This window comes from Lampris incognitus, chromosome 7 (assembly GCF_029633865.1).
Source record: "Lampris incognitus isolate fLamInc1 chromosome 7, fLamInc1.hap2, whole genome shotgun sequence".
Lineage (NCBI taxonomy): Eukaryota > Metazoa > Chordata > Actinopteri > Lampriformes > Lampridae > Lampris > Lampris incognitus.
The window spans coordinates 45,639,334-45,652,859 of NC_079217.1; the positions used below are offsets into that span (position 1 = coordinate 45,639,334).

At 45.6% G+C, this 13,526-nt stretch overlaps 1 protein-coding gene across 4 annotated transcripts in view; it reads left to right on the plus strand.

Annotated features, from left to right (window-relative positions):
* Positions 1-13,526, plus strand: part of bcas3 (BCAS3 microtubule associated cell migration factor) — a 488,455-nt gene that overhangs the window by 173,615 nt on the left and 301,314 nt on the right. For 3 of the 4 annotated variants that reach the window (XM_056283039.1, XM_056283041.1, XM_056283040.1), the window contains exon 16: positions 5,334-5,484. In XM_056283039.1, the coding sequence (XP_056139014.1) occupies positions 5,334-5,484 (151 nt within the window). Of the gene's footprint in view, positions 1-5,333; positions 5,485-13,192; positions 13,238-13,526 lie in introns of all 4 variants that reach the window. The other variant, XM_056283043.1, reaches the window with a different exon arrangement.

The following is a 13,526-nucleotide window of genomic DNA, read 5'->3' on the forward strand; positions in this document are numbered from 1 at the left end:
GTGGACACATTGTAATTCAGCTTTATGGTGGACACATTGTAATTCAGCTTCATGGTGGACATATTGTAATTCAGCTTTATGATGGACATATTTTCATCATTGAGTTCAGAGTTTTCAGGGAAAGATTTGACACCTCAAATAACTTACAGGGCTTGTCCCACATTTTGTTCTGAAGACTTCCTGTCTCTCTCATTGACAAAACTATTTTCCGATGGGCCAAACTAACTATGCAGAACATAAATGGCACATTATTGGAACGTTTTTGTCCCCCCCCCCCAAAAAAAATGGGTGCACAGCTCAGGTAACTTTTACAGATTTTAGATTAAAATCAGTAGGTTCACGGCATCAGGAGCACTTTCTGTGTCTTGTTCTCTGGTTTCCTGAACAACTGAGACGTTAACTGGCGTGAGTCCACGAGCACAGGGCCTGTCTGGTGCTAGCATTTATACACACTTTTTTTCCACCATGTACGTATACTATAATGTAAATGAACACACAACACACACGCCATCCCCAACACGCAGTCAGCAGCCGAAGCGGTCTGTCTGTACTGTGAAGTACTCCATGTCACAAGGGGTGCTTACACACACGGTTGTAGTATGAAGGACCAACACCACATTACATCCAATGGAACTGCTCGACCACCACAAGCCCCTTGTTTGATTTGGTGGTGGTGGGGGGGTCTGTTTTGATTGGGGAAGGAGGGAGGGTGATGTTGGATTTTGGTTAAACAGTGTACTGTGGGTGGTATATGTGTGTATTTTTTTGTTTGATTCCTTTGATTTGCTGGTGGTGGGGGGGGGGGTCTGTAGGCTGGAAGCCATGCCAAGGCCTACAGGTTACCTCACTGTTTCCTGTTTTGTCTACCTGTGTTGTACTCTTTGATTCTGTAGAGTTCGATGGGTTTGTGAATTGTGTTATTCCCCTATTGGTTTGTTACATGTGTGTTGTTGTTGGGTTTTTTTCTATAGAATAAACGAGAGAGAAAAACAGTAACTCACTTTATCTGAGGAAGTGGCGTGCTGCACTGAGATTTGGTTGCAAGGCACTCTGTGTATGTGTGTGTGTGTGTGTGTGTGTGTGTGTGTGTGTGTGTGTGTACGTACACACACATTTATCTTGTGTTTTCTGATTTATCATTGTCCCACCTTCCCTCAGCTGCAGACCTGTGTGTAGTAATGTTGTACAGGCAGACATTATGCTGTGAACACAGTGATATTGCATACAGTATGTTGTGTATTTTTGTCTTCATATTTCCATATTTCAAAATATCTTCTCAAACATTTTTTTTTGTCTTTTTCTAATGTATTTCGCTTGAAGCTTTGAAAAACTACGGAGAGAGGAGAAAACAAATAAGATCTGAAAAATCAGGTCTTGGAAATGTTCAGCAGACTTTGGTCATGAGACGTCTATTTTTTACTCCCTTACATGAGAAACGTCAATACAAATACAAACGTTCAAAAATGTTCCCAAATAGGGCCGTTAATAAAACTTCCCATTAGGATGTGGTTTGGGACCGGGGCTGGGCAGGAAGCCATTTTCACACAGGCCCGCTTGACCTCGGCTCTTAACTCCCGACTGAAAATAGTAGAAGAGCAGATATAATGGGGAGGGGGGGGGGGGGTGGGAGAGGGAAGAAGGTTGAAGTGAAAACACGGGAGAGGTCGCCACACTTCCAGCAGCAGCAGCGGCTTACCTGCAGACAGAGACACGCACGTGGAGGCTTTGGCCACCAGTCCTCTGCTCGCTTTGCAGCAACGCAGTACATCTAGCTGTGTTTTCTGTGCAGCAGCTGTGTTTTACAGCGGCTCTTTTCATTTGCTTATACACTGTCCGCTGGGGGGGGGGGGTTCCCTTCCTCCCCAGCCTCTTTCAAGGCGATTTTCAGCCCGACACGTACCAACTCTTTCCCCCTGCTCTTCTGCCCTTTCTCCTCTTCTTCGGTCGCGTGTCATACAGGGATAATTTGGAGACCAGCAGTGGAAAAGCCGCTTCACCTGACGGTCCTCGGTCTTCCTGTGGACTGGGTGCCGCCCTCTCTGCTCATCCCCTTCCCTCTTCTCCGGATTAATCCCTCCCTCGCTCCCTCCCTCCTTCACTCTGGAGAACTTGGCGAGCAGGAGAGAGGTGAATAGACAAAACCATACATGTCAACATATTCCCTTGATGAACCAGCATTGCTCCTTTATTTTCTCTCAGCCCTGTGCAACACACACACACACACACACACACACTCAGCTGCAGTGTCACCTCCATTGTCAAGGTTTCTCTGAATCCCTGAAATGTTACTCAACATTTCACCCTTCTGATCTACATCTAACCCACCCGTGTCCCTTTTTTCTTAAGCCCTGTTGGATTTTACTGAATTGATCTAGTGCCAGCACGCAATTCAAATAAGACGCCATGTTTGTCTCCGACCGTCCATCAGTCTGTGGAGACTTGTCTTTTCTCGCCCCGGCTCCTCGGTGCCTCGGTGGAGCTTGCATCGGATGCAAACGAGGGATTAAAAGAGAGGGGAGAAACATGAGATCCCATGACACCGGACAGCCAAGGAGAGAGGGAAGCCGGGAGAGAGAAAGCATACTGTGAGAAGAGGATGCAAATGCTGTTGGGACAGAGCGATGGCAGCAAGGATGGATGGCTGGAGTAAGGGAGAAAGAGAGAGGAGGGTCAGGTGACAGCGTGACCTTTTGGCAGGACAAGAGTTTCTCTGGATGGTGGGATGGAGCTGGATTTGCATTGATGGATCTTCTTTCCATGGGGCTGTCATGTATCAGTGCTTAGCCACATCACGCCCCGGCCATTAATCAAATCATGGCCTCGCTCTCCAGCCTGGTGCACTGGAGCTATCTGTCTGCCAGACGCTCCTCATCCGTCTCCCTCTCTCTCCTCATCTGTCTCCGCTCCGTTTTTCTCCCTCTATCCCTCTCTATCACTCGCTCGCTCTTTTCTGCAAGATCCTTACTTTTTATTTCTTCCCTCCTTCCTTTTTTTGCAATACATCTTCACCATCTTTAGGATATACCCCCCTCCTCCTCCTCCTTTCTCTGCACTCCCTCAGTCTCTCTGTCTCTCTTCCGTCTGTCTGTGTTTCTTTTGACACCAGCCAGCCAAGCTGTCTTTTCCATATCATCTTTTGTCGGTGCGTGTTCTTTGACACTTTCCATGCAGCCTCGTCGGCGCTGACCGGGGGTCATGAAGTGTAAGACCCCCTGGCTTTGAGTGACAGCACAGTATGTCGGTCAAGTCAACAACAGTCGTCGCCCAGTCCCTGTCAAGCCACACCTGTTCTGCAAACCTCAGCAAGGCTTTTAGGGGGGCATTGAGGTTAATAATTCAAAGAAAAGAGGCCCGAGCCTAGCAGAAGTGAAGTGTCCGTTATGGACAAGGATGCTAAATTCATTAACATTTTTTCTCTCCTCTTCCTCCTCTCTTTGGTTGCTGAAGCACCATTATGGTTTTTCAGGCTGCTTCCTGTACATATTCTTTCTTTTTCTGGCCCGCCCCTCCACACAAAAGGTGGCTAGGCTTGGGGGTGTAGTGCTTTTGAAATGTGAAGAGCTCTCAAGAGGGCCCCGATAGAGACCCCGGTCTGATGAGGAGCGGGAGGGAAAGGCAGTGAGTGAAGGGAGGTTTGTGTAATGTCCCCCTGCCCGACCCTTCCCCGCAGTCCCACAGCATTCCCCATGCTGCAGCGAGGAGCTCTAAACAGCGCTCCTCGCTGCAGCACAAAGCCGGGGTTTGGCAGGAGTAATGAAACTCAGAGCCACAGGTTAATGATCTAAAAGACTGGACCCAAAACACTCAGTGGTCCCTTTCTGCTTTCCTTCACTTCCCCCCTGACCGCTCCTACCAATTAATGACAAGGGACCCTCCTCCTCTCCCTTTCATAGAACCTTTTATGTCTGCTTTGTTTTCTTTGTCCACACAATTTTTTTTTCCGCCTTTCATTCCTTTATGTTGTGCGGCTGTCGCTCGTCTATTTAGGCAACAACAGAACAAGAAAAACATTCAGGGCGCGCATTGTGCGACATCCAAAGGTTTTGCTCTTTCTTTTGAAACCACTTGAACTTGGAATTTTCCTTGAGCCTCCGAATGAATTGATAGCATAGCATTTTCTTTTGTTGTTGTTATGGTCACCGGATTATCGAACATTGTGTGCGTAATCCCTATTTCTAACCCAATGATATGTAAGGGATTGAAGCAATATTTTGTTTTCCGTTTTATAAAAAGAACTGATGAAACCATTAACACTAAGAAAACCTAAGCTCAACATTCAGCCACTGTGCAACACATTAATTATGTTCACAACTTCACAAAATGTGCTGTGATCCTTGGGCGGTCTTCTGCAAATGTCATGTACGTCCAGCGTGCATGCGATCGCGTCCACCACCCCAGGGTCAAATCTGCCCGACATGCCACCAAATACACAGAGTCGGTGCCCAAGCTTGTTTTACAGCAAGACGAAGGGGAACTGCAGAGTTTTTAATCTGTAACTCTGCAGTTACAGAGGCTAACAGCCTCTTCCCCGTCTCCTGTACGGTCTCTCTGATGCCGCTGCTTAACAGCCTCTTCCCCGTCTCCTGTACGGTCTCTCTGATGCCGCTGCTTAAAGCCATTAGGCCTACTAACAGACTCCCGACATGGCCTGATTATGTTTGGCCGTGGCTCCATGGAATATGTGAGATGAGAGGTGGGTTTTTTTGGATCAGCGCTGTGTGTGTGTGTGTGTGTGTGTGTGTGTGTGTGTGTGTGTGTGTGTGTGTGTGTGTGTGTGTGTGTGTGTGTGTGTGTGTGTGTGTATGTGTGTTGAGCCAGTGTGGATGGCCTGTTGATTGGCCTTGATTAAGAGACTGCTGGGCACTAGAACGAGGAGTAGAGTCTCTGTAATGTTGCATCTTGAGCTGGTTACGTCCAATCATTTTCACAGGAGGCCTTGAGCCCAGGTGTGTGTGTGTGTGTGTGTGTGTGTGTGTGTGTGTGTGTGTGTGTGTGTGTGTGTGTGTGTGTGTGTGTGTGTGTGTGTGCGTGTTACACTAGGTCTGTTAATTAACCAAAAACTAAATCCAAGGGGTCAAATTGTATTTTCCTCAAGGTAAGGCTATTTTAGACAGTAATGCTAAACACAGGATTTCAATGCTGCTGCCCTGCAACTCAAGTCGGGTGTCAGAGAAAATATCTCATTTTGTTCAAAAAGATTGGCTTAAAACCATTCATATCTTTATTTTTCGGACCAGTCCACATATTTTATGTTTTATGGCTAACAAAAATGTTGGATTTTGCAGTACAATACCTGAACACTTCAAGAGCCCTCCTGTCTTCTGTCTTTGCAGCCAAGCTGGGTAACCAGGAGTCCTACAACAACTTCACTAATAACAACATGGGAAATCCACGGCTGTCCCCTCTGCCCAGCCTGACCACCGTGCTGCCTTTGGCACAGATCAAACAGCCCATGACCCTGGGAACCATCACCAAACGCACAGGGTGAGTAGCACTCCCACTCCACTCCGCTCCCCCGCAGGAACTCCTCCGCCTCTAAAGGACCACAGGGAATCGGTCAGTTCAACTTGTCGTTTTTTTTACCTAAGGTGTAGATGTCTTATGAGGGTTTATGGAGCAGCATGTAGTTTGGTGTGCACGTGTGTTTATGTGCTACATGACTGCAGTATGAAGTTCTGATCTGAGGTTAGGGATTCAGCTCTGTTATCAGCTGGACCGTGCATGCATTTATACATGCAAATGTGTGTTAAAGCAGTCTGATAAATTGCATTGATAATAGTATTCTTTGTTGTGTAGATTTTGTTGTGTGTTTGGGATAGTTCAACATTTATTTAACCTTCAAGCCTTAACTGAATGTTTAGGCTATTCAAGTATATCTTGCAATGGGTGGACAAACCAAGGCTTTTCCACATTTCTGTGTGCATTATGTGCCTGATTGTAGTGCATTGTGTTGTGTGAGAGCAATACAATAGAGAAGGCCATTTCCTTCTCTCTCTCACACACACACACACACACACACATACACACATATAGCTGATGCAGTGCTCTGTTGTCTCAGACACCCACTATTTTGCAAAGTGATGACTCAATGTGGCCTGTTTTGATAAGCAGCTAAATGATTTTTCCTTTTCAAAGAAAACCTTCAGAAAAGCAGAAACACACTTTCTGCATCCTAGTCAATGCATATTGAAAGTAATTTAATCTCCAGTGAAGTTATTGTCAGGTCTGGATAGTGATGTTAAATTTGTACCAGGCACACAACAGCCCTACCCTGTACCTCTTTTCTCATAGGCTCTTTCCTGCCTTGATCTTTTGTCATGTGTTGTAAAGGTGTAGTTTTAATGCACAATATGTCAACATCAGCAGCTCATTAACCCGTCTCAGTGCATTTACATACAGGTGGCTTCGAATCATGGACAGATTTTCATATTTAGATTTAAATGTAATTTTCCTGCCCTGTTTGAATGGAAAATGTACTAATATTGATTCAGGCAGATGGCCAGAGATTTATTCCTTATGATGTTGTTAGTGAGCTTCAACAATTAAAATAGACACATGATCCTTGGTAAGCAGCAAAAGAGAAACAGTCCTTATTCCTTATCAGTGATACAACTCCAAGGATGTTTTGCCTCTAAAAAAAGGGTTATTTTAAATAATGGCCTGTTACCCAAACCAGCATCTCATTACTTTAAATTCACAGAGACTGGCTCTCATTGGAAAAATATGTAGTTATAATCTAGTAGGGAAATGTGTCATTGGTCTGTCGAACTCGTAACTTCACATTTTTATTTTGCTTTTTGTAACCTAGAGATTCTCCTAGATGTCAGCATTAGGTGCATCAGTGTTAATGCAACGGGACATGCAGCTGTGCAGCCTGTCCTTCCCAACACCAGACTTTCCTGCATGCACACTCTGCACTAGTACCACACACACACACACACACACACACACACACACACACACACAGACACACACTATGAAGGCAGGTTGGGCCCCTAGAGTGAGAGGTGATATCATATGTTTTCACGCTATAGTTACACAGGAATACCCAGGCACCATCTGTTTGTCTGTGCAGCTAGTCCTGTGTGTGTGTGTGTGTGTGTGTAGGTTTCACATGTGTGTGAAAGAGAGAGAGAGAGAGAGAGGTACTGTCCAGCAGATGTATTTACACCTGTATGAGCAGATCCCTGTTGGCAGAGTGGCAGAGGAACACACCAGCTGCTTAACCTACATTTGGTATTAGTCCGTCTGTGTGCACATTTTGGCCTGTGGCATGCACACACCCACTTACATGCACACACACGCATGCACACACACGCATGCACACACACGCATGCACACACACACACACACGTGCACGCGCACTCATCTTTGTACAGCTTCAAAGTCCTTTGTTCTGAACTGGCCAGTGTATGAGGATGCCCAGTTGATCCTGTACAAACAACTGCATGGTTAAATGTCAACTTGGAGCAGATATAGACAACACAACACATGCAATGGCTGGTGATATTGCCTTAACACAGTACACATTTTGCTTTCAAAACGAGCCAAAGTTGGAAGTTGGGAGTAAGGTCTGGATGTGTCTCAGCATCCGCCTGATAACCCCTTCCAGACAAGGTTACATCAGAGAGGAGAGGCTCTGCTAGTTCTCAAAGTCACCACTGGGGAGTGTTTCCGGGACAAACCCACAATGGTCTTCCTGCCTGTGGTTTCCTATCCACCAAATATAGCCACATTTAGCCTTAGACATCACAGCCCATGGAGGAGGACATGAAAAGGACTGTCCACTTTGTATGATCAGTCACGGACACTCCTCACTTTCAGGGAATTTTCGCACCTATCTCGCCTGCACACACAAACACACACACGCACACACGCACGCATGCATGCACACTTCTACTAACACACTGGAAAGACTGATGCACACGAAACAAAACAAAACACTTTTCCAAATCCACTGGCATTCTACCGGCAAATGTAGATTGAGAGCAGGCGAGGGGAAAGAAATAGAGACTATTGTGAGACCCTGTGACCTGTCACAGATGGGCCTGCAGATTACTGTATTACATATGGACAAGCTCAATGCCTGCTAGCCCATTGTCTCATGGAGACTAATGACACCAGCGAGTAAAATGGGCTTTAAGAACTGCAGCAGGTTTAGCTGAGCTTGTCGGTGTTAAAATGCCCATAGTCTCCATCACAGCTAAAACATGTCACGTGTTAGCAGGGTTAAATCATTTGCACAAATCGCCCCTTTCTCTTGCTTTTTAATGGCCCTGGCAGAGCAGCTATTAGGGTTGACAGGTTAAGAGATGAATGTGTGAGTGATTATTTTGTGGGAGTGGGGTCGTTGCCTCTCTCTCTCTCTCTCTCTCTCTCTCTCTCTCTCTCTCTCTCTCTCTCTCTCTCTCTCTCTCTCTCTCTCTCTCTCTCTCTCTCTCTCTGTCTCTCTCTGTCTCTGTCTCTCTCTGTCTCTGTCTCTCTCTCTCTGTCTGTCTCTCTGTCTGTCTCTCTCTCGCTCTCTCTCTCGCTCGCTCAACCTCTGTCAGCTCCAATAGACAGACAAAGACACACCACAAATATACTTGACCATTATTATCTACCTTTAGTAATCGTCATGATGGGTTTTTAGTAAATGATCCAGATGTGTTTGCAGTGTGTTTCCATCTGTTTGGAAACAGGCGTGTGCAGAGGCTAATTGGACAGGTGATTGATTTATCTTGTTTTTTTTTTGTTTTTTTGTTTTTTTATTTTTCCTAGTGCAGAGTATATTTTTATTTTCACAGGTTCTCTATTGATTGTATACTGATATCATACAACAACATGTAGTATTTCATGTGTGAGTAATGTCTATCATATAACACCTTAAAAAAAGAGTCATATTAGAATTGATACTGTCATCATTCTTACAGAATATGGATTTTATATCAAAGCATACAGAAGCAATGGAAAAAACTGTAATTGAGCCTGTTGTCCTGTGCTGGCAGCAGCTACACTGATGAGCCAAAACATTATGACCAGTCACAGGTGAACCAAATGATGCTGATCATCGCCAAACAAGGGCACGTGTCTATGAATGTTCTCATTCATCCAGGTCATGGTTATCCAAAGGAGTTGAATCAAGTGCAACTGGACTTGGTATATATCTGTGAAGACGTTTCGCCTCTCATCCAAGAGGCTTCCTCAGTTCGTGCCTTTCTGACTAGACCAAGCTAGTCTGACTGGCTGGGGATGAGACTCGGAATTTATCTTCTTGGAGTCGTTGTCAGAGCTATAGATGTCGATGGCTCTTTGTGTCCCGATGTTTACCAACGCCCATCGCTAACAGAGCCATAGATATGAGTGGCTCTTTTGTGTACCGATGTTTGGCCGCGCCCGTCGTCATCGAAGCTATTGATTTGCATTTGTTTAGCAGCGATGGTCATTGGGGGTGTTAGTTTCGACTTCATTATTCAGTGGTCAGGAGGGTCGTTGGAGCCGTTAGTGACCGACTGTTGTTCTTGGAGGCTAGGCTTCTTGAGTCTCCTGGGTAGAGATGAAAGGACGGCATTGTAAGTGGGAGATGGGTGGTGTCGCAGACCTCCTCCTTTGTTGAGGGATGCTTTTTCCAGTTTTGCATGGATGGCTTCCTTCACCCCTCTTTCAAACCATCTATCTTCTCTGTCCAAAATGTGTATGTTGCTGTCCTCGAAGGAGTGTGTCTTCTCCTTTAGGTGTAGATAGACTGCTGAGTCTTGTCCTGAGGAGTTTGGCCTTCTGTGTTGGGCCATCCGTTTGTGTAGTGGTTGTTTGGTTTCTCCTATGTATAGGTCAGTGCAATCCTCATTGCATTGTACAGCATACACCAGATTGCTTTTTTGGGTGTGTGGTACACGGTGTCTAAGTCTGGGTTAATTAGATGGTGAGTGAATGATCAGTTCTCGTAGTCAATGTGTTGGATGCATGAGAAAAGGGCAGGAGTAAAGACCCGAGTGACTTTGACAAGAGCCAACTTTTTATGGCCAAACGACTGGGTCAGAGCATCTCTGAAACAGCGAGGCTTGTGGGGTGCTTCCGGTCGGCAGTGCCGAGTACTTACCAACAGTGGTCCGAGGAGGGACAAACCACAAACCGGGGACCTGGTGAAGGGCGCCCAAGGCTCATCGATGTGTGAAGGTAACGAAGGCTATCCCGTCCGGTCCAAACCGACAGAAAGTCTATTCTGGCACAAGTCACAGAACATTCTAACATTAGAACAACCAAGCCGGTCATTTTGACCATTTTGGATTTTCAAAGTTTAATAAGTTTGTGGAAAAAAAATATACAGACCTGCCGCTCCCTGAATGCTCCTAAACTTGCATATATTTGCATTAAAATTAGTTTTAGACCAATTGCACCTAAAAAAGAAAAAAGTTATAAGATCTACTTAAAACGATCATGAGCGGTCAAAATGACCACACGTAATTTGCGCGTCATGGTGTGCGTCATGTCACTATTTCTGACGTGTGTTGGTCACGTCATTTCCTTCGCGAAGGTCATGGCTCTGCCCTAGAAACACATTAGCATTCTCCAGGACAGAGTAATAGTCTAAACTTGATTTTTGATTATTGCCAATATGTCTGGTTACAGACGCCGTTGCAGATGCACCATGACTACCACCGTGGCATTGCGGCATTTACAGGTGTGGACGGTGGCCATTTTAAATTGTTTGAAAGATAGTATTAAAGTTGTTAAAATTTTAATTTTGGTGTGTTAGTTTCGTAACAGACATACTAACCTATGGAATGCATTAGTATCTCAATTGGGTATTCATCTTGGCAGAATATAGACTTTAAAAACCGGCCATCATTTTAACCACCCATGGTCGCTGTAGGTAGGAGTGAAATCTCAGTCGTTCTGATGGTTATGGGAGGAGTGTCACAACACACAGTGCATCGCACCCTGCTGTGTATGGGGCTGCGTAGCTGCAGACCGGTGCCCATGATGAAGCCTGTCTATCGTCGAAACCGCCTACAACGGGCACACAAGTGTCGGAACTGGGCCTTGGAGCAGTGGAAGAAGGTCGCCTGGTTTGACGAGTCCCATTTTCTTGTTTTCTTTTACATCATGTGTATGGCCGTGTACGTTGGCGCAATTTACCTGGGGAAGTGATGGCACCAAGATGCACTCTGGGAAATGATAAGCCAGCTGAAGGAATGTGATGCTCCTGTCAATGTTCGGCTGCAAAATTCTGGGTCCAATTATTCATGTGGAATTCAATTTGACACGTGCCACCTACCTAGACGTCGTTGCAGACCAGGTAAACCCCTTCATGGCAGTGGTATTCCCTGATGGCAGTGACCTCTTTCAGCAGGATAATGCACCCTGCCACACTGCACACATCATTCAGGAATGGTTTGAGGAACATGATGAAGTGTTCAATTAGTTGCCCTGGCCTCTGAATTCTCCAGATCTCAATCCAGTTGAGCATCTGTGGGATGTGCTGGACCGAAATGTCCGATCCATGGCAGCTCTACCCCACAATTTACAAGACTTGAAGGATCTGCTGCTAATGTTTTGGTGCCAGATACCACAGGACACCTCCCGGGGTCTTGCAGAGTCCATGTCTTGGTGGGTTGATGCTGACACAGAGGACCAATAGCCTATTAGGCACGTGGTCATAATGTTTTGGCTCATCAGTGGTTGTCACCGTAAAAGTGATGGTCAAACTTACACAGAGCCATTACTGCTTCTGTATATTTCCTCCTTAAGTTCATCTGCATTTATAAAACTACTATTGTTTTGATGACCTGACCATCAATACAGTTAATAAGGGGCACAAGTAGTGAGAAATTTCAGCATACATCATTTAAACCTAAGGGCCAACTTGAGACCTTGCCCCCTTTGGTATCCATCCATTTACCCAGCTGGAGACACAGAGTGGAGGCTCAGCAGGTTCTAATGTCTCACCGGAGGGGGGAGTACACGAGCATTGCCCCTGCACCCTCCACCCCTATCCCCCAGACTAGGCACTAATGCTAGACCAGTGCCGCGCCATGCTGTTTGATAAATAGCCATTTACAGTACTAGGACTCCTCCATTACACCAGCCACCATGTTAATTTGATAACTTGGAGCCCCTTCTGTATTGAAAGACTATTTCTTCACATCCACATACCAGGACCGTTTTGAGACTCTGCTATCTGCTGGAGGGATCCAGACGTACGCAGCAAAAGTGATAAAATAAAGAAGCGTTGCAGAGTGCTTTGGTTGGCTGGGGATCCTGTTTTCATGACTGGGGGAGGCTGGCTCACGGGAACAGAGTTCAGTCTCATTGGACCTTTATTGCTGTTGGGAAAAGGCTTATTTACAGTAAACTGTTTACCAAGCCCTGTCACTATCTCTGGATGTGCAGAATAAACACAGGAACACACTCCCACCCCTTATGTCCTGTAAACAGTGGAGACTCATGCACAGACTGATGGATGGAGACAGAAATACGCACCCACACACACACACACACACACACACACTAGAAAGACAAGACTGCAGACAACTCTGTTACATGCACTGTGCACAGACACTCCGTGAACTTGTTAGCATAATCTCACTGTATAAATACACAGTTGCCCACATCTTTGCCTCAAAAGACAAACTCACACATGAACTCACAAGACAATGCACTGCCATAAATATACACACGGACCAAAAAAAGACGCAACCTACAAATACATAACCTCTTGTGCCAGCTGACCTTGAGTCCCGTTAGCGTTACTGGCGTCCCTGCTATACAAATTAGAAAAGGTTTACATGCCGTTTTACAACAACACAATCCTGGTGCTGAAAGCTGTTTTATGTGGTGCATTTACAAGGTTAGATTAAGATGTAAATATTTCTGTTTCATGTTACCAATTCCTTTAAATTTAGGGCAAAAAAAAAAATGTCTCAAAAAGTATGTTGGAACATCTGCCAAAATGCTACGTCTGCCAAAAGTATGGTATCACACTTTGCAGAACAAGTCAAGCAGTTGAATCATCGAGCCATCCCCCAGGTTTTCAAATCCATCTTTGTGCACCGACACTCTGTTTCCTGCCCAATCTGTGTTGTGCGCTTAAACAGACAGGTCAAAAATATGTAGTATGAAAAGTGTGTTTGCTCAAGTGTGCTAGTTTAATAATGGTTTTTCCATCTATTTCTGTGTGTTTCTCTCCCCTGTCCCTCCCCCTTCCATGAAGACCCTACCTCTTTGGGGCGGGATGTTTTGCCATTAAAACTCCATGGTGAGTCCCCAACCCCTCAACCCCACACCCCTGTTCACTCCCACCAACACCCCCCCCCCATCCACTCCCACCACTCCAACATCCTCCCCACCCCTGTCCACTCCCACCACCACCCCAACATCTTCCACCCCCCAAACAACCCCAACGTCCTCTGGCAGCATGTATCTGTATATTTTACATACCGTGCCGCCTTCTTTGCCCCTTTCATGTGTCTCAGACTATGCGTTCAACACATTTTGTAAAGTTCATTCAGTCCTTTTTCTCTTAATACTTTTTTTTCATCAAATCT